Below are 21,318 nucleotides of genomic sequence, written 5' to 3' on the forward strand. Positions count from 1 at the left end.
CACCGGTCACAGACCTCCGGACAGAACACCATTCCACCACGACCCCATCTATGTTGCAAATCCAAATGACCAAGTCACCATGGATTTCATTCATCTTAATCTCTCTTACCACAAGGAACTTTATTATATGCCTTATTGAAATCCATGCATACAGCATCCACTGCTCTACCCTCAATCAAGTTCAGAAGACATGACCGACCATGGGCAAAGCCATGCCGATTGTCCCTAATTAGCCTGTTCTCTGCCAAATTCAATTAAATCCTATCTCGAAGATTCCTCTCCAAAAGCTTCCCCATCACTGATGTGATGCTGTATTGCTCAAAATTTCCTGGACCATAACTAATTTACCTTTTTGTACAAAGAAACAACAGTGGCTATATCTAGTCCTTACCTGTGGCTGGAAAAGATACAAAAAAAAGCTCAAGGCCCCTTAAATCACCTCTCCTAAATCTCTTAATTAACCCGGGATCGATTTCATCAGGTCCTGCAGATTTATCTACATTAATTCACTTCAAGAAACCGATAACCGTGCAAACTACCCGTGCATAATAGTATCCCCCACACTGATGCCACCACCCTCCTTCTGATTGCAGCTCCTCCTGTCAATTAATCTGTGATAAGACTTTGTCACCAATTGGGCCATTTACTCTCTCTCTCTGTCTCCATCCAATTACAGAAATTCCCTAAGAGCTCCAAACTGCCCACCTTTCTCATCAGAAGAAAATATGCGTAATTCTTTAATTTTCCCAGATCAAATGCAAGATCACAGGCCAAAACTCTCTCTCGACAGATACTGCCTGAGCTAATGAGCATTTTCAATGTTGTTTCATATTTCCTGCATCTACAGCTTGCTTTTTGATGAGATCTTCCTCCATTCTCACACCTCCTCCCTTGGATAAAACCCAGGCTTCTGCCATAGCTCAGCATGCGTCTTCAGTAGCCTATGTCAAAGTGCTGACATTGCTGCGTTCAAAGAATGGCAAGCAAGGTTTACATCTACCTCAATGCCCATTTATAAAGTGTTCAGATTTAGGACCAGTTGTAAAAACAAAATTACACACAAAATATTCCAATGTATTGTAAATTTCCATTAAAACACTAAAAAATAATCTAAATTAAAAAGTTACCATTGCTAACATTAATAGCTAATATTTCTCATTCAGCTCTGCTTATGCCAATTTAAATCTGGCACAGGCTCAAAGAGAGCTTGCGAGCCTTCACTGTACTATTAGACTACCTAAGCAGTCTACAAGGGGAGAACAAGTCAGGGGATTGCCAAAACCCACCAGGTGGAAGATGCCACGACTGGCTCAGGCAGATATCAGCAGTGAAAAATCAAGATTTAAACAGGATTAAGTTCCAGCATTAGCATTGGTGCCAGGGTTGAAGATCTATTCCATTATTGAAAGGCAATGTAATCTCAAGTAGCTATATGGCTTACACTTACATCTTTTTAATAATGCTCATGACAAAAAAGGAATGTCAACCAGTTGACTTTAGCAAATTAGGCACGAAATGCTGGAGTAACTCAGGGGTCAGACGGCATCCCTTGAGATAATGGATAGGTGATGTTTTGGGTTGGGACCCTTCTTCAGACTGAAGAGTCCCAACCCAAAATGTCACCCAAGTCTGAAGAAGGGTCCTTACCCGAAAATTCACCAATCCATTTTATCCAGTGATGCTGTCCGACCCGCTGGGTTACTCTAGCATTTTGTGTCTATCTTTGGTATAAACCGGCACCTGCAGTTCCTTGTTATAACATATTAGCAAATTAGGGTTCAGTGAAATTCAGGGTGCTTTCATCTATGTGACAAAATCCACGTGCAAGTAACAGGAAGCATATTTAAAGTACTAATCTGATATCACGATATAGTATATCAAGCCCCTCAAATAAAGAATTGAGGGGGCATTGTTTTATTAAAGAAGACACAACAGTACAGGACAAGAACAGGCCCATAGGCCCACAATGTCTGTGTTGAACATGATGCCAAGACCATCACATAATCCATTCCCCTCTATTCCCTGCTTATCCACATGCCATCTATGAATCTCTCTTTTAGAGAAAGCTGCTGTTAAAGCAGGCTGGTCTCATTTGGACAAGGTTTCAAAGCAATATCAAATCTATGCAATTCAATTGGATAGCTGTTTTCAAATCTTATAAATTTGGATCCTATAAATGCGGAAGGAAAAAGTGAAAACTAAGCCATTTAGTTTCCCCAAAACTTTCAAAGGAATATACTGCACCATAAACAAATGTTGAAAAGTGCTTGATGAGGATGGCAACATCTCAATAAAGTTTGCAAATGCAAGATTACACCAGTTCAGAATAACTGTTCACTGTTATGTTCTCAAGAGTAATTGGGGATGGACAATAAATGCTGCATTTGCCAGCAATACCTAGATCCTGAAAAATTAATAATGTGCTGTATGAATTCTTAGATTCCATCTACTTAAATACATTTCCTATTCTAACATTACCATCAAGCTGTAGAAATCAACTCAAGCTCAATGTGCAATAGCCATACCAGAAGTTACATCAGGCATATCTAAAAGTAAGTTCCCAACCTGGTGATGCTGCAACACAAGAGTACACATACTCTAAACAGAAATAAAAACAAAAACAGGCTGCAGAGTATACAGATCACCTACAGAAGTTGGCGGATAAATGACAGCAACTGTGAAGTGTTTGGGGGGGGGGGGTCAAATAAAAGGAGAAAATATACAGGGGGTTTTAGCTACAGGCAGAAGTTTAGCAGACTTGGATTGTTTTCTCTGAAACACCAGAGATTGCATGATGATCTGATAGAAGAATATAAAATGATGACAGGCCTTGACAGAATACAGCCAGAACTTTTTTCTCCAGGAAAAATTTAATACTAGAGGGCAAAGCCTTAAGGTGGGCAGGGCAAAGTTTAAAGGAGATGTGTGGAGCAAGTTTTTATTTTACACCATGTACATGGTGCGCACTGCTGAGGCGGATACGACTTAAGAGGCTTTTTGATAAGCATATGGATATATTTGGCACAGACATTGTGGTCAGAAGAGTCTGTTCTTGAGTTTATCCGTTCTATGTTGTATGCAAGTATTCAGAAGACATATCAAACCAACTGCATAACCACAAAGTCCTGCCTCATTTTGTTGGGAGCGGTGGTAGAGAATTAAAACTAATACAAGGGGCAGTGATTTGAAGAATCCCATCTTCAACAATATCAAAGCGCAGGATGTAAACAAAACTATTTCAGCTGCAAATACCAAAGGGATGATCCAACTTTGCATCCTTGAAATCCTCATTGAGACAATCCACATGACTTCAAGAAACAGCTGAGCACTGAATGCAGCAAAAATTACTATAAGAACATTTAAGACATTTGGACAGGTTCATGGATAAGGATGGTTTAGATGGATATAGGCCAAATGCAGGCAAGTGGGACAAGTGTCAATGAGGCATCTTGGTCGCGTGGGCAAGTTGGGTCAAAGTGCCCATTTCATTGCTGTCTCTGACTCTATGACCAGAAAATACTCTGCAGTATAGTATCGAAATGCTCCAAAATTAGTTGTTCCATTATACATGCTGTTCCCAGTTACAACACAAGCATCCATTCATCAATGCAGCAACTTTGGCTGATAGGTCCTGATCCCTTTGGGTTTACTTTGCACTGGAACAATTCAGTTCCAGTGCTCAAGACCTTTGTACATACATGGACCCAAGAGCTGAATTACATGGTGGGAGTGACAGCTTAAGCATAGTTTCAAGCGATAAAACTGTTGTCAATAAGCACCAAGAGGAAAACACACAAATGGTTGGAGTCATACCCAACACAAAGATGATTGTTTAAGAAGGAACTGCAGATGCTGGAAAATCAAAGGTAGACAAAAGTGCTGGAGAAACTCAGCGGGTGCAGCAGCATCTATGGAGCGAAGGAAATAGGCAATGTTTCGGGCTGAAACCCTTCTTCAAACTGATGTGAGGGGGGGGGGGGGGGGGGGGGGGGGGGCGGGGAGAAGAAAGGAAAAAGGAAGAGGAGGAGCCCGAGGGCTTGGGCAGTTTGCACCCTAGCGGCATAAACATTGACCTCCAATTTCCGGTCGCCCTTGCTGTCTCCTCCCCTTCTCAGCTCTCCCTCAGCCCTCGGGCTCCTCCTCTTCCTTTCTCCTTTCTTCTCCCCCCCCCCCACCCTACATCAGTCTGAAGAAGGGTTTTGGCCCAAAACGTTGCCTATTTCCTTCGCTCCATAGATGCTGCTGCACCCGCTGAGTTTCTCCAGCACTTTTGTCTACCTACAAAGATGATTGTATTTGGCAATCACACAACCCTGCAGGAATTCCAAAGAGCATTTCTGTCTGTTCCAAATGACCTACTATCATTCACCCATAAATGCACAAAGTTCAATCCCACTCAACTCACAAAATAAAGCAGTTCACACCTACATGCAGTAAGTAACATTTAGGCATGGTCTGATAAGTGACTAGTAACATTCATGCAGTGCTACCCATCTACCTTCAACACGGTATTAGCATTGCCAAATCCCTCAGCAATTTCTGGGAGTCACACTGACCAAGAAAATCAACTTGACCAGCCAGAATTTGTGGATACCAGAAATGTTAAGTGACTGACATTCCCAAATACCATTACAATTCCACCAGATACATGACAGGATAGAATACTCCCCATTTAACTGCACAAATGCTGCTCCAACAATCAAGTGCTCAAGATCAAAAGGATACAGTGGCCTGCTTCACAGCTTCCCCATCCTTTTCCCAAAATATCGTTCCCCACCCCATTCCCAAAATATTAAATCTCTCCACAAGAAGGCTGCAGTGTGTGTACTGTTCACAGAATCTACTTTTGTTACGTGGTTGCTACATAAGTACACTTCCCAAAAACCACATCAACAAATAAGGACAAGAGCTTGAAATACAAGGGAAGAATAACTTCCCCATGTCCCTTCAAAGTCATACACAATCCATCCTTAGAAATAGCATGTTCCTCCATTGCTGACCCAAATCCCAGAATTCTGGAACTAAATCTTTCTTACTCAACCGTATTTCTTACTCAACAGTACCACTGGAGCATCTTGACCAGAAAGATTGCAGTAGATCAACAACTTATAAAAAGCCAAAAACATGGCTGGCTTTCCCAAAGAGAAACAACAATGCAACAATACATACTGGAGAATGTCCTTGCGCTACAAAACAGTTGATGTTTAAATTAAGGCAAATTGCATTATGAATGGCTCATCATTTAATATATAGATTCTAAACATGCTTGCTAAGTAAAATGTTAACTCCATATCTACTGCCTCAGGCCTCTTAAGAATTCTCTACGGTTCAGTGAACAAACTGGGATATATTATACTCAATTCCCTGACACAGTTTGTTGAAACCCCAGCTCAAATTCCCCTGGCACCTCACTCTCCAGTTTCCCAATATAGGTCCTCTCAGCTTACAGAGTGTTTACATATGAGCCAGTGCATGGGAAAATGACAGCATGGATTTGCCGGTATCTTCTGCCATGTGGGAACTCAGTTCACAGCCGTATTTCCAACTTGCAAATTGTTCGGGTTACGAACAATTCTCAGGAACGGAACTTTGCCACAACTCAGGGAGGACATTTATGAAAAACACTGTTTTACTCCTTCTATTTTCCTCTGTGAACCAACTGTCAATCCATCTCAATATTATCAATTTTGTTTAGAAAATAACGTTAAATAACAAACCGTACAAGAAATTTCAAAAGACATCTCATCAACATTTAGCCCTTATTTAATCTTAATTGAAGCCTGAAAAAACACCACGACATTTCATAAACCCATTTCAACTCTGCTCAATCCTGTTATTTATTGGTCCAATTGAAGAGTGGAGTAAATAGAGGGGCTTTGAAAAAACATTTATATATTTTTACAGTTAAGGTATTAAAGGTATCTCAACAAAGTAGGAGGCAAAATAGAATAACTTTACACAACTTTTACTGGAGGATAATTAAGCTAATAAAAACCTTGTGGAGCTGCATTTTTATTATTTAAAAGAACTGACTGCAGAGACAGTAGATGCGTTAACTTTCATATTCCAATATTCGCTAGACTCCAAAAGATATGAAAGCCAATAACAATGTATTTTTTCAAAAAAGTAGTGAGTGGGATAAAAACAATCCATAGATTGAATTAATCCAATATCTGTCATTGGGAAAATGATCACTTATAAAGGAAGGTAATAGAGAGATATGGAACCCATGAAAGCAAATAGGATTAGCATAGATCCCAGAAGGCCACGCATGGCTAATGCTCCCAGGAGGCCGCATGCTTGTGACACTTTACGAGGCTGAGTGCAACGGAAGACTCGGCAGATCGCGGTTTCGGGGGGGGGGGGGGGGGTGGGACCCGCCAAACTCAAGGTCCGACAGATCGTGGAATAAGTTTGGAATACACTAAGAAATAATCAATTCTTGAATATGTTTTATGCACTGATGAATAAAATGAATACTCTCGCCCTGAGGGGTTTTCAATTCTCCAAACATCTTTTATATTTGCACCATTTATATATGAATTTAATAATTCAGACAACTTGGATTTTGTTTTCTTTTGAGTTCTCCACTCTCCGCCCGCTCCTCATCCGCCGGCATGGCCAGCCGCCTTGCACATGCGCACTGTCACGGCCTGCACATCCTCCCCCTGCACATGTGCACAACCACGGCCAGCGCATCATCGGCCACATGCGCACTGCCGCGGCAACTGGTCGGCGACGGGCACATTTCTCCCTCCCTTTGAATTGTGGGAGATGTGGCCGCCATTGCTGTCCGGTCGCCGCCTCGCCGCGACACCTGAAAACCAACGCAGAACCACTCCCTGGAGCTGGAGTAATTCACTGGAGTAACTCTTGCTTCTTGGTTTCCTGGTCCTCCAAAAATATTCCAAATGGAATTTAAACTGGAGTGGACCCTCCACCAACAAACTGAAAAATAACAGCCTATTGCACTTTAACTTTATTTATTGTGTATATATATGGTCTATGGTATATAGACACACTGAACTTTTATCTGCTGTTCTGTATTATGTTTACATATTCTGTTGTGCTGCAGCAAGCAAGAATTTCATTGTCCTATCTGGGACACATGACAATAAAACACTCTTGACTCTTGACTTGGACTTAAGCAAAAAAGGGTTCTTGGGTAAAAAGAGATATCTTAAATTTAGTTGGGTCTGGTTGGGTAACTATGGTAGGGTGAAGACTATTCCATGCTTTAATTGTGCAGGGGAAGTCCATGGAGCAGCCAGCATCTCTGGATAGAAGAAATTGACGTTTCGGGTAGAGGCCCTTCTTTAGATTTCCTCTGGTTTTAGTGTTTTTAGTTTAATTTAAAGATACAGCGTGGAAACAGGCCCTTCGGCCCACCGAGTCCACGCCGACCACCGATCACCCGTACACTAGTTCTATCCCACCCGTACACTAGTTCTATCCCACACATTAGCGACGTAAGTCAAGAGTGTTTTATTCTCTCATGTCCCAGTTATAACAATGAAACCTTACTTGCAGTAGCACACCAGAATATGTAAACATAGTACTCTGTAAACAATGTTATAAACGTGGAAACAAAACAGTGTATATTTATATATGAATATATAACTATAAATATATTGTGTGTGTGTGTGTGTGTGTGTGTGTGTGTGCGCGCGCGCAATATATACCCACATACACAATTTCCCTCGTGGGATTAATAAGGTTCTATCCTATAGTGTCGTGTGTGTAGGAAGGGACTGCAGATGCTGGTTTAAACTGAAGATAGACACAAAAAGCTGAAGTAACTCAGGACAAAGGAAAATATTATGTTTTGGGTCGGGTCTGAAAAAGGTTCCTGCACACCTTTGGAATGTGGAAGGAAACAAGAGCACCCGGAGAAAACCCATACGATCAAAGGGAAAAGGAGCAAACTCCAGACAAACAGCACCCATATTCAGGATCAATTCCGGGTCACTGGCACTTTTAGGCAGCAACTTTATGGTCAATGTACTGCCCCATAGTCTTGAACTGAATTTAAACATACAGTAGCTGTAAAGGGGGACATAGCGTCACTTAGAGATTTAAGACTGAAAATGGATAGTTTCTTGTTTTTAGTAACCAAAGTTATCAACGTATAATTTTATTTGTGTTGGAAAACAAAATATAGTGGCACAGCTGGTGGACTTGCTGCCTCACATGCCAGAGATCTGTGTTCGATCCTGTCCTCGGGCACTGTCTGTGTTAAATTTGCACATTCTCCCTGCAAGCGTGTGGGTTTCCTCCCACATCCCAAAGACGCATTGGCTTTGTAGATTAACTTGTCTGTGCAGGGAGTGGGTGAGGAAAGTGGGATAACAGAACTTGTGTGAATGGGTAGACAAAAATGCTAGAGAAACTCAGTGGATGAGCCAGCATCTATGGAGCGAAGGAAATAGGCGACGTTTCGGGTCGAGACCCTACTTCAGACTGATGTGAGGGTGGGCGGTGAAAAGAGAGGAAGAGGCGGAGACAGTGGGTTGAGGGAGAGCTGGGAAGGGGAGGAGAAAGCAGGGACTACCTGAAATTGGAGAAGTCAATGTTCATACCGCTGGGGGTGTAAACTACCCAAGCAAAATTATGAGGTGCTGCTCCTCCAATTTACGGTGGGCCTCACTCTGGCCATGGAGGAGGCCCAGGATAGAAAGGTCGGATTCGGAATGGGAGAGGGAGTTGAAGTGCTGAGCCACCGGGAGATCAGGTTGGTTATTGCGAACTGAGTGGAGGTGTTGTGCGAAGCGATTGCCAAGCCTGCGCTTGGTCTCACCGAGGTTGATCATACTCTGAATAATCCAACCACATTCTTGTTTGGAAGTGGAAAGAAATAATAGAAATTGCATTCATTGCAACGTGTAAAAAGAGTTGAGATATTGTACATACTATATTATAATGTTGCTGCATGTCATTGTGGTATATATCATGTCTTGATTGGTTAATATGGCCTTTTTTTTAAATGGCCTTTTTAAAAAAAATCTGACAATGTGCACTTTAGCCACATGTGATTTTTTTCTATTACAAATTTCAAATTGTGGAGTACAGAGGCAAATAAATGAACGATGAGTCTTTGTCCCAAACATAATGGAGGGAACTGTATCTGTCCTGGACAGGACAGGTTTGGAGGGATATTGGCCAGATGTGGATAAATTGGGTTGGTTCTACGTTGTTTGGCATGGATGCTGGGCCAAAGGCCCTGTTTCCGTGCCGTATGACTATGACTGTTTGTTCTGAAGCAGATCTGAAACAAAGGATTCCTCCATGGACAATAATATGTCTACCACCAAGTCTTTGAAAATATTTAGTTAAAGGTTTCCATTTCTGATTGTTTTTTCACCACATAGCATAGTTCAAACTTATGAAGATAACCTATTCACACCCTCTTCTGAAATATAAAAGATCAATAACCTTGCATGGAAATTTGAAGTGAAATTATGCACTATCAAGATGAACTACTACCAGGACTATAGTCTTCTGCCTGTTCAATGAACAAATTCCAAAATTTTTTTTGGACATAATAATGAAAATAACCAAACACTGTATTCCCCAGCAGATAGTAAAATACATTTTCAAAATGAACCTGTCTACAGAATAATGCGAAAATTGCATTTTTAAACAAGAGTGTCAACCTCAATCAGTTCAGATTATGTCCAAAGAAATGACATTTTCAGGATTAAAAAAAAAAAAATGAATCAGAAGTATAATGGCTATTAATAGGCGAGTCCAGAGCCAGTTCCTCTGGAATATCATAATTTTACTGTATTTAAAATCAACTTGAATGTTCTATGCAATGCTATTATTGTACAATAGATTGAGGGGAAACGACTTGAAACAGACTAAGCAAAGGTTCAAAGGTACAAATGAAGAACATCAGCAGAAGAGACTGCAGATGCTGGAATCCTGAGCAAACAAAAACTGCTGGAGGAACTGAGCAAGTCAGACAGCATCTATGAAGAGTAATATACGTTTATGGCAAATTACTTATTGAAACTCTTGAAGAAGGACCCCGACCCAAAACGTCATCTGTCCATTGCTCTCCATAGATGCTGCCTGTAGTAGCCATTTAGCTTAACTCTACCTTCACTATCGAGGACTAAATCCTTGAGACGTTGCGAAAACTGTCACTACACTGCCTGACCCTCCGAGTTCCTACAAGAGTTTGTTTCATTGCTCTATTTTAATGTCAATATTGCTCTAATATAGATCAACAGCACTCCACCTAATAGACCTTAGTAAAAGCTATTTTACACTGATCGCACTTGTACACTATTTCAGTTATTGTAAACAATTTACTCATACAAAGAGCAACTATCCATTCTAATTATACTCTGTGGCCTGTCTAGATATTCAGTCATATAATGTGGAAACAGGCCCTTCAGCAACTTGCCCACGCCATGCCACGTCTGCACTAGCCCAATCTGCCTATGTTTTAGCCCATATCCTTCTAAACCTATCCATGTTACTGTCTAAGAGGCCCAATCCATGTTACTGTCTAGGAGGCCCAGTGATCCACAACTACATTCATTTAAACAACAGATCTAAGGCTCTTCAGTGGCTCCATCAATAAACAAAAGATAGTGAACATAAGTAGCAGAACTGCTAAAGAGTGCAGTGGCACAAAGAGAAAAACATGGCTGTCTTGCATCAAGAAATGCGAACGAATTGCAGTAGACAAGAACAGTAACTGTTATCTCTCTGGATTCAATGGGTTTTTTAATTCAAGCCAGGATCAGATTTCATCAGACACAAATTCATTCATTGGCAACCCAAACTAGTTGCTTGGGTGGGATGCTATCGGGAAGTTATACTTGTGAAATATACATGTAATCATTGAAGGCAACTACATCAACACATACAAGAATCTCGTTAAACATGGCTCTTGGCACTCCAGCTTTTCAACCTATTGTGCAAATATTATTTACTTAGAATGTAAGCAAAACAATTTTAAGTTAACAACCAGAGACATTTTCCCCCCAGAAAAATTAAGTCTCTAACAGCACAGAAGTCAGTTTGCAGGTCGTGATCTGCAGAGATATTACTCCTGCTAATAACCGTTAACATGTAACATTAAGTTAATATTCACAGGTTCCTTTTAAAGCAAAAAAATAATGGTAAATAAAGGAATAATTCTGGTATTATTTACATTGTTACTAAAAAAAGATAGGGGTTATGTTCAACTTCCAAACATAACTCCCTCCTCCAATATCCAGCGCTCTACACAATCTTTTATGAAGTCATATTTTCTAATATGGCAAGATTTTTTTTGGTTTACAATGAATGCTCTGTATCTCCATTAGCTATAAGAGATATAGACAATAGAACAGCACAAACCTTTCCACATTCAAGTAGATCCAGCTTTGGCAAATATTTTTTTCAACCACTGCAGCACAAGTGTTTGCCCAAGCCATTTCAGCCATACCAAAACACATCAGGTAAAATCAATTATCAGAACTACAATAGGAGGCTCATGCTTCAGTAGTACTCATTTTCTTCTACAAGGCACATTTACATTCAGTTTGCACGTACTTTTCAGTTGGAAATTCGCCTCCTTCAGTTTTTTCTTCCACTGGTCGTTCAAAGCGCCTTTCACGAGGTTGTGGTCTTCTATCTGGTCTCCTGTCAACAGGTTTCCCTTCACCTTGGGGGTGCTGCTGCTCAGGTTTCCTGCCAACTCTCCTGACGCCTAAAATACAAGTTTGCAATGATAAGTCTTCCAATAACCAGTTGCAGTAAAAGTGATTAATTCCATTGGATAAGATATCTGACATAATGCCACATCTGAATCTCAAAACATTGCAATATCCTCTGAAACAACATAATGTTGGGAATATTAACTATTTGACAGGAAAAACAAGAAATATTTTTCAAATATCAGGTTGCTAGTAAAGGCTGTAGAGGGATTTGGTTATGTTAGTTAGTTCATAAAACAGAAAGTTAACATGCTGTTAAAGTTAACAATTCAAAAGACTTAAATAATTATCCTTCATTATAAGGGGACTGGAGTACAAGACAACAGTCTGATGCATTTAATCATGGTTTTGGTAAAAACATATATTTGAGATTAGTGCCTTCTTTTGTCTCCACAACCAATGAAGATATATTTGCTAACAAGACAGGGTGACATCAACACACTAGACTGTTTCTCAGATGAAAATTAGGTGATGATAGCTGCAAATTCATTAGAGCTCAAAATGAGAGATTTCATTGAGACAACATACACACCCAGAAGAGGGATTATAGTTTTGCTGCGAAAGAGCAGCTGACAACCAGGGAAAGACCTAGTGACGGCCTGGAAAGACTGCTGACCCCACAGGGGCTGGCATGGGCTAGCTCCTCATGCCAGCAGGATCCATCGCTAATCAGCGTTTTGGATCCACCCTTTTATTGCTACGGAAGGAATAGACTATGAATATTACAACTAGCACAGTAATTGACAGAGCAGCAGTACCGACAGGACATAAGCTACGAAGCTGCATCTGTGGCTGGGAAAAGATAACATCAGAGAAGGGTCTCAAGATCCACCAGGGCAGGAACAAATGTCTGAGAGAGCTTGGTGAGGGGCCTTGCATTGACCATTACTTTCTAAGAGGTAGGCCAAATCAGTCGAGTGAAGCCCAGTGGCAGGTTAACCACCACAGTCCACAGGGTATCAGCACCCCAGGCGAAGCTCAACCAAGTACTGTCCCACCAACGGAGACGAGTCCAGAGCCCAACCAGCCAGTCAGCGGTAGAGAGGAAGATGGAAGGAAAAAAGCCGAATGGAGCAGTCACAGGCTGTGGCTGAAGAGAAAAGTTCCTGTCTGGTCGGCCACGTGACCATCTAGAGGCTAACCATAAGACACACACCCAGGTCTGATCTCCCTGCGGTGGGCCTGCCTCGACTGAGTGTGTCTTGTGACAAAAGGCCGAAACACTCAGTGACGTTGAGGTACACAATTGAAGATGTGTCTGATTGGTAACAAAATCACCTAGTGGTCATCCCCAAGAATACCAAATGTCAATTGTAGTGAAAAACCTTAGGGGATTGTAACATCCAGTCCTACTAATCAATCTTCAGTCAAGTTTTAGCCATTGGTGACACTTCACTGAGTGGATTGTAATCTTTAGAATCTTCTGGTTCAGTGAATTGTTGAGCATGTTTAGGATTTAGGTCAATATTTATATATCAATGAATATGGGCAAAACAAATTGGAACAAACAGGATCAGTCACGATAATGAATGAGGGCTCCATTTGGACATTGAACATTGCTACTATTATCTACTATAATATAAAACTCTGATCTTGGATGTGGATGTATTTATTTGTGTGTCATTTTTGTCTGTGATTCACATCTCCTCGAAAACACAGACAATTTGGTGAAATTTTTACATATTCCGGTAGAGATTTACCTCATGATCTCAAAAACGCCTCATCTGAAAATTTGATTCATTATTTCCTGAGTTTTTAAACTAAAATTGTTCACCAATCTGAGATCTTTTTAATCTAATGAGCTGAACGATGTCACAATGGCTCTGCTCCTCACGGCCAGCTGCGCAGGTTTCAACGCGCAGCCTGCTGGGCATTGTTTTCCACGAGCTGTGAGTTACGCAACACCCCCCCCCCCCCAGCGTGACTCGCACTCGGCCGGACATCCGCAGCTCCCCAAGCGTGCGTGTGTGTTGGTGGTCGTTAGTGTGTGTGGGAGGGGACGGGACCCAACAGGTCTAGTATATCCTAAATACAAGTTTTAACAGAACTGATTTTGGTCGGTTAAAACTAAAAATTACAAGAGTAGTAACATTTTGGCTTCAGACCTTTCTTCAGACTGATTGTGGGTGACGGGGGTCAGACTACTGCACCCGTTGTTCAAGATGTGGCCTCCTGTACATCAGCTAGACCAAGCGTAGATTCGGCGACACTCTGGCAATGGAGGAGGCCCAGGACCGGACGGTCTGTATGGAAATGGGAGTTAAAATGGTCAGCAATCGGGAGATCATGTTGGCCTTGGTGGACCGAGCACAAGTGTTCGGGGAAACTGTCGCCGAATCTACGCTTGGTCTAGCTGATGTACAGGAGGCCACATCTTGAACAACGGGTACAGTAGTCTGACCCCCAACCCAAAATGTCACCAATCCATGTTCTCCAGGGATGCTGCTTGACCTGCTGAGTTGCATAGGCATTTGAAAAGAGCATCACCTATCCATGTTCACCAGAGATCCTGCAAAACCCTCCAGCACTTGTGTTTTTTTTGTAAACCAGCATTTGCAGTCCCTTGTTTCTACATACCTACAAAATAAAATGCAGACTGGGTGACTGTTTTGCTGAGCATTTCTACTGAATCCTCAAGAGGGTTTTCACTCAACCAATTGTCACCAATTGTCCATCCCATACCTACCTGTATCGAGCCTCCTACAATGTTTAAAGGAAACTCAAAGCAAACTCAAGGAACAGCATGTAAACTTCCAACTTGGTTGTTCACAGGATACAAAATTCAACAATTCTGATAATCAGCCATTCTAGAATTTATCTCAAGCTGCCAGCTTACATTCTTGGTATATCTCATTGTCTCCTCCAGATATTCCTTTTTTCCTGTTGGCAGCACAAATCCTATATCATTCAATCTTTCCCATCTACCAACCTATCAGACTTTTTTTATTTTCTCTCCTCACCCCTTCCCTGCATCTTAAAACTTGCATCACATCCTCCCTCATTTGCATCCAGAGATGTGAAGAGAGATGGAGGCAGATTCATCTGCCCAGCTACCAATTTTGTCCATTGCATTCAGTGCTCTGAATGTGGAGTCTTCTACATGGGTCAGCCCAAATGAAGACTAGGTGACCACTTTGCTGAGCATGGGCATTCTGGATCTCCCAGTTTATCATCCAATTTAATTCCCCTTCGCATTCCCACACCTGACCCATTTGTTCTCAGCCTCCTTCATTGCCTGGGTGAGATAAAACACAAACTAGAGGAACCGCTTCTCATATTTCACCTGAGCAATCCACAGCATAACAGCATGAACATTAAAATATCCAATTTCAAGTAACCACATGAACATCAAATGCTCCAATTTCAGGTAACCCTTATTCCCTTTTGCTTTTTGCTCTCCTCCCATCAAACCTGGTCTTCTCACACATAATACCCCTCAGTTCCCTATCGGCCATCTCGCTACTGTCCCATAACCTACTATTCCCTTTCGCATTTAAATGATTCTGAAATAACCATTTTACCTTGAAACAAACTGGACACAAGAGTACGACCAGAAATGTCATCTATCCATCTTCTCCAGAGATGCTACCTGGCCTGTTGAGTTACTCTAGCATTTTGTGTCATCTAACTGACCACAGATGCTTGCACAATTTCCAAACTTTAGTAACAAACAAATACACAAGCTGTAAATGAAGTGTAAATATCTGAAAATCTTCAGTTACATTCCATTACCTGCCCAACTGTCAGGCAACAAAATCATATATCTTGTACATGAGGCTTGCTTTTGGCACAGAACACAAACTGACACCAAGTCGATTGCCCAAATATGCTTTGTGACTGTTAATATTCATAAATACCTCAACCCATGGTTTCACTAACACCAATTGATTCAAAGACCCTTCCTCCCCCCCATATAACAAATATCCTTCAACTTAATTCCCAACCATTATGTAGGGCTATCTTCATCAGACTGTTGACAATGGTGACCCACCATCACCTTTATGAACAATTCGGGTTAATTAAAGGCAAAAAATAAGATTTTTTATTGATAATTGGAGCACTTAGTTCTTCTCACAACTCTTCAGTCTGTGGCTTTGGTTAGCAAGCTACAAAAGCTTTTCAATGTACCTCGGCAATAAACGAAACTGAAACCAAACTGGCTGTAGACAGCAAAAACGTGGATTCAGATTGGTGCCGGTCAAATTGCGACATTTGTGCCTCAATTCTCAATTAATTACCAATTTTAGCAATAGAACCCAACTATCTTCTCTTAAAATTCTACATCATCATTATCACAAAATTCATCATAAGCACGAATAGGTCACGGATTAACCACAAATCAAGTATTCTACAGTGTAGGAAAGAACTGCAGAAGCTGGTTTAAATCGAAGGTAGGCACAAAATGCTGGAGTAACTCAGCATCTTTGGAGAGAAGGAATGGGTGACGTTTCGGGTAGAGACCCTTATTCAGACCATAGAATGATTCTATGGTGATAGATATACTTTTTGATATATTCTAAAATCCTTGCAACAGCATGATTCTGAAAGACTGGTCAAATACTTTGCCTAACTGATTCAGCGGAGCTCCAACAACCAAAAGGTCAACACTTACCACATCAAGGAATAAAACCTATGGGTTCTGCTAAAGAATACCAAGTTAAAGCAGAGCTTGCAGTGAGTGGTACCCTTTTGAATGCAGTACACACTTATACAAGTTCTTGAAATGTTAGATTTAAGCCACTTCCTTTTCAATTTAGTGGGAATAAAGCAGTATTACTGGCTTACCAGACATCCCTCCTCTCATAGTTCCAATTGGTTAATTAACAGAGTTTGTCAGTGGACTGAGAACTGTTATACGTTACCTACAAACCTACAGGTGTTCCTAAGGCATAGCACATTCTCATATTGTATAGTTATTTAAATAAAATTACATTTAAATATTCAGATTTCTTCTAAGGGCTTACTAGGGAGCAAAATTTGTGTGCAGACAGAAAATGTTGCCATGGTTCATAAAATAATATTATGCAACAGACTTTACAGAGAGAGCTAACATTTTAGTACGAGAAAAAACAGCAAATGTAGAAATAGGAAAATAGTAATAGTAGATAGATGGTGCTTTTGGCTGACAAGATGGTATAGTTAGGATGGGTTTAGATTCCTGGATATAGAACAAATATTAAACGTTGGATGGGATGAACACAGCTTATTTAAACATTTAAAAACCTCCAAGCCTTGATGAAGCATACCCCTGCAACAAGGTTGGATATTGCAAATACTCAGTGGTGACAGTAGAGATGCTAAAGGATTATCCATTGAGGGGAAGAATAAACTTTAATTTAGAAAGACAGGGGTAATGATTGGTAGAAACAAAGAACTGCAGATGCTGGTTTACAAAAAGACACAAAATATTGGAGGAACTCAGCAGGTCAGGCAGCATCTCTGGAGAACATGGAGACTACTAAATCCGAGTATTCAAATTTCATAATTTCCTCACTTGGATATACAAGTGTTAACATTTTCAAATACCTATGCAAAAGCGCAAGTCCCTTCAGCGTGAATTTCAACAGTTCACGGTCAACTTCTTGTTCATTAAAAATGTGTATGTCATGTCATTTCAGATTGCTTTAAGTTCCCAAGAACATGGTTCATTTGCTGTCTAACGGTCATGCTTCCACCACAACACATCTTCAAATTCCCTCAGTATCCAAAAATCTATGAATTTCAATCTCACAATAGAGAAATTCATTATCCTTGAGGTCGAAAATGTCAAAGATTTACAAGTCATGGGTGAAGACATTTCTAATCTTGTCCCAAATAGCCAAGCTTATTTTTCAGCTATGCCCTTTTATTTTAGATTTTTCACTGAAGAAATATAGCCTCTTGACAACTACTTGGACAATCTTCTAAATTCCCATAAGTATACACCAATGGTTCAATGTAATTAAAGACCTGCAGCAATTCTTTCAGCAGCTCATCACAATATTTTCAAAGATAGACACAAAATGCTGGAGTAACTTAGCAGGAAAGGCAGCATCTCTGGATAGGATTGGGTGAAGTTTCGGGTCGAGACATTCTTTATATCCAGAGCTTCTGCCCGTCTCAGAGTTACTCCAGGGTTTAGTGTCCATCTTCGGCTTAAACCAGCATCTGCAGTTCCTTCCAACACAATCTTCTCTAAGGTCATTAACACAGGCTTTGTCAACAACAGGGATCCCAAAACTTTTAATTTACCTTCCTAATCGATTGTTATAACTGCAGTCACTTGGTATCACTTAGGATATAACCAAGAAATGTCAGCCTTGTCATCAATGTACATTTCCCAAGAGAGAATAACAGTCCAAGCACTCAAATGAATTTGACTGAATATAAACCTCGAGGAAGGACACAGCAAAAGGCCCAATTTACCATGTGACTATTTTACTTGTTATCTGCCATTCACAAGTATTTTTTGCCACTTCAAAAGTTAGTGATATAAACTGTTTCATACCGAAGTACATTTTTAGCAGCACCTGCAAGAGAATGAATGCCTCTTTTGCCAACTCTTCTAAAACTGTTTCACGGTATAAAGGAGTCATACTTAATAAATTTACTAGTAGGAAAGAACTGGAGATGCTGGTTTCAATCGAAGGTAGACACAAAATGCTAGAGAAACTCAGCGGGACAGGCAGCATCTCTGGAGAGAAGGAATGGCTGACGTTTTAGGTCGAGACTCTTCTTCTTCATCCATTCCTTCTCTCCAGCGATGCTCCCTGTCCCGGCTGAGTTACTCCAGCATTTTGTGTCTACCTTCTAATAATTTACTAGCCTAGTTTCACTAAGGAATTTCAGCATTCAAATGTTTTATGTATGTAGGCATATTTGTTGCAATCACGTAATTGCTTAACAATGTTTTAAATGTACTGGTTTACCAGGTGATAGAGCCTACATGCACACTTTATATAATTCATTCCTCAATGCAGCTCGTAGAGAAACATTTCACAAAAATTTGACCTGTCTATTTTTGAGAAATGATGCGCCAGAATGAGCCAATAATTCTTGGATTTTTCAGTAGATCCTTGGGAATTGGGGAATTGGCCTGGTTTTCAGCATTTTCCAGTTTTCCAGACCAATTTTCCAGTATTCTTCATTCATCTACTTGACTGTGTGCTCCTTGCTGCATTAAAGCTCCAAGTTATTGGGCTAATTTTAAGACTGCAGCGTGTAATAATGGCCGTTCAAACATAGGAATTTTCAATTATATTTCAAGTGCACTAACCTTAACTATAGTGGGACAACCTGACACTGAAGGGACATTTGTAGATTTAAAGAGGCGGGGTGAAATCTAAGATTAAAGTACATTACATTCTAGAGAGGGAGTTGAAAACATGGTTGCTTAAACAAGATGGTGGCCGTCACTTTGAAGTTCCTATATTGGAAAGGGAGATTTGTATCCTTTATTGTGAAGTACACGCACATTTTATGTCAAAACCCGAATATCCTTTCTTTCCAAATTGATTATGTTCTGACTACCACACCTCACCCACGTGCTCCTTTCAGTTTCAAACTTTACAAACTTTTGTACTAACTGAACCTAAATTATTCTGTCAGTTAATTGTTTCAACAAACTATTACACCCCAATTAAAACAACTAAAGTATGTCGAAGTAGTAACATCACGAACTGCTGCAGCGGAAACGTGTTTGTGTCGTGAAGCTGCAAGGTATGGAGAGGGGAATCAGATCGTTTATACTACTTTAATCAGCTCTCAGACCTGCTGCAGAGGGCAACGAAGAAAGCCGAAAAAATACTGCAAAGTTTTTGACTTATCGTTTTAAAAATTCACGGATTCCTGCCCAAAGTTTGAGCATTCGCCTGTAAACCTGCAGTCGAGACCAAACGTGCTGGACAACTGGAAAGGCGGAATTCCAGACCATTACAGTCGTACGCCCCTACCCCACCCTCAGCGGGCCAGTGGCGGGGAGCGACCCCACCGGCTCGGTGCGCGGTGCAAGTGGGCAGCTCCCCACGCTTCCCGACACGAGGCCGGCTGACATTTGCCGTGAGCGGGGCCCAGCCCAAGGCCTGCGAAATCCCGCCTCAAGTGACGAACGCGATAAGAACAGCGCCGCAGAGCTTCCACTACCTTCTTTCCTCAAGGTCACAGGCGCTTGAGACTCTGGTTTACTGTCGTTGGATGTAACGGGCACCTTCCTATCTTTCTGAGACTCCTTCCTGGGCTGCTGCTGCTGCTGCTTAGAGGCAGCCGTCTTGGGGTCTTTCTCCTTCTTGTCTTTCTTGATCTCGGCCTCTTTTAAAATCTCGAATGGGTCGGATTCATCATCAAAGAGTTGGTCGAACCGGTTGGTCACGACGCAGCCGAAGCCTTCCTGTAAATTCCCGGGCATGATGGGCCCCCGAAGCGGTGGATTCAGCTCGGATGCTGCGAGCCTGCAAAAACCGATCGAATTCGCCTAAAATGGCCGGTTAGAGACGGTCTTCTTGCTCGCGCTGCATGACGGGCCGCGCCATCCGGGCGACGGCCGGCACCCCGCGCCGCAGCGCCCGTCGGGAGATGTAGTCCGTGGGCTGGTCGCCCGCATCGTGCTCTCCCTGACAGCACCACAAACCCCAGTGTGCACCGCCTTGTTGTTGCAAAGCCGCGCAGATACGCGATGCCTAGTTAACTATGCACATTGTATCTCTACAGTTTTAGTTTGTCACTATCACGCTGCATGACCTGTGGATTTGCACTTGCCAAGGACTGGAATTTTCAGACGCGCCTGCTAAGACCTTGCAAGGCTGGTGGTGAGGGGACACACACCCTATCAAGTCCTTCTTGCAGAGCCAGTATCAGCACCGTGAATGCAGGCTTCGAGGTAATTGCAATGGGAATGAGATTGCCACTTGCAATCGGTTGTCAAGATCTGGAAATAAAAAGTAATCTTTATTGCAGTTCATCCAAAACAACTGACCCTGTGTTCTACAGGCTATTGCCAAGACCCTAAGCCAAGGGTTCGCAACCTGGGGCAACCCTCCTTCTAACCCCGACTCTGGTTGCGGTAGGATGATTCAGTTGCCTGATAACAGATGGGAAAAAACTGCCCCGGAATATGGTGGTGTGTGTTTCACACTTCTATAGCTTTTGCCTGATGGGAGAGAGGAAAGAGGGAGTGGCCAGGGTGCGACTCGTCCATGATGATGTTGCTGGCCTTGCCGAGGCAGCGTGAGATGTAAATTGCGTCAATAGAAGGGAGGTTGGTTTATGTGATGGTCTGGGCTGCGTCCACAATTCGCTGCAAGTTCTTGTGATCTTTCTTGCGTCATTAAAGCATTCTAATACTTACATTGCAGTCATTTGTTTTCCCATTCCAAAGATATGTCCTAAATTCGGAACGAAACTAAAATTTGAAATTTTGGTACAGTATACTCGCCATCTTGTCCTTGGAACATCACTTCTTTTTTTTTTAAACTTGAATTTGACTCCTCTTAAATTCACACTTGTTATATTAAGTTTCTATTTCTTCTGTGGGTTCAGACATAATCTTCAAGTTCATACTGATAATTATTTTTGTTACAAAGGAATGAAATAAGACATCATTTATCTATGGCTGGTTTATTAACATTTT

At 41.5% G+C, this 21,318-nt stretch overlaps 1 protein-coding gene across 2 annotated transcripts in view; it reads right to left on the reverse strand.

Moving 5' to 3' along the window:
- serbp1 (SERPINE1 mRNA binding protein 1) overlaps window positions 1-20,219 on the reverse strand; it is a 42,313-nt gene extending 22,094 nt beyond the window's left edge. The window contains exons 1-2 of one of the 2 annotated variants that reach the window (XM_033028452.1): window positions 19,836-20,219; window positions 11,551-11,707 (exon numbers count right to left, since the gene is read on the reverse strand). In XM_033028452.1, the coding sequence (XP_032884343.1) occupies window positions 11,551-11,707; window positions 19,836-20,097 (419 nt within the window). In that variant the 5' untranslated portion in view covers window positions 20,098-20,219. The remainder of the gene's footprint in view (window positions 1-11,550; window positions 11,708-19,835) is intronic. The other variant, XM_033028454.1, reaches the window with a different exon arrangement.
- Between the last annotated feature and the right edge of the window lie 1,099 nt (window positions 20,220-21,318).

This window comes from Amblyraja radiata, chromosome 10 (genome assembly GCF_010909765.2).
Source record: "Amblyraja radiata isolate CabotCenter1 chromosome 10, sAmbRad1.1.pri, whole genome shotgun sequence".
NCBI lineage: Eukaryota > Metazoa > Chordata > Chondrichthyes > Rajiformes > Rajidae > Amblyraja > Amblyraja radiata.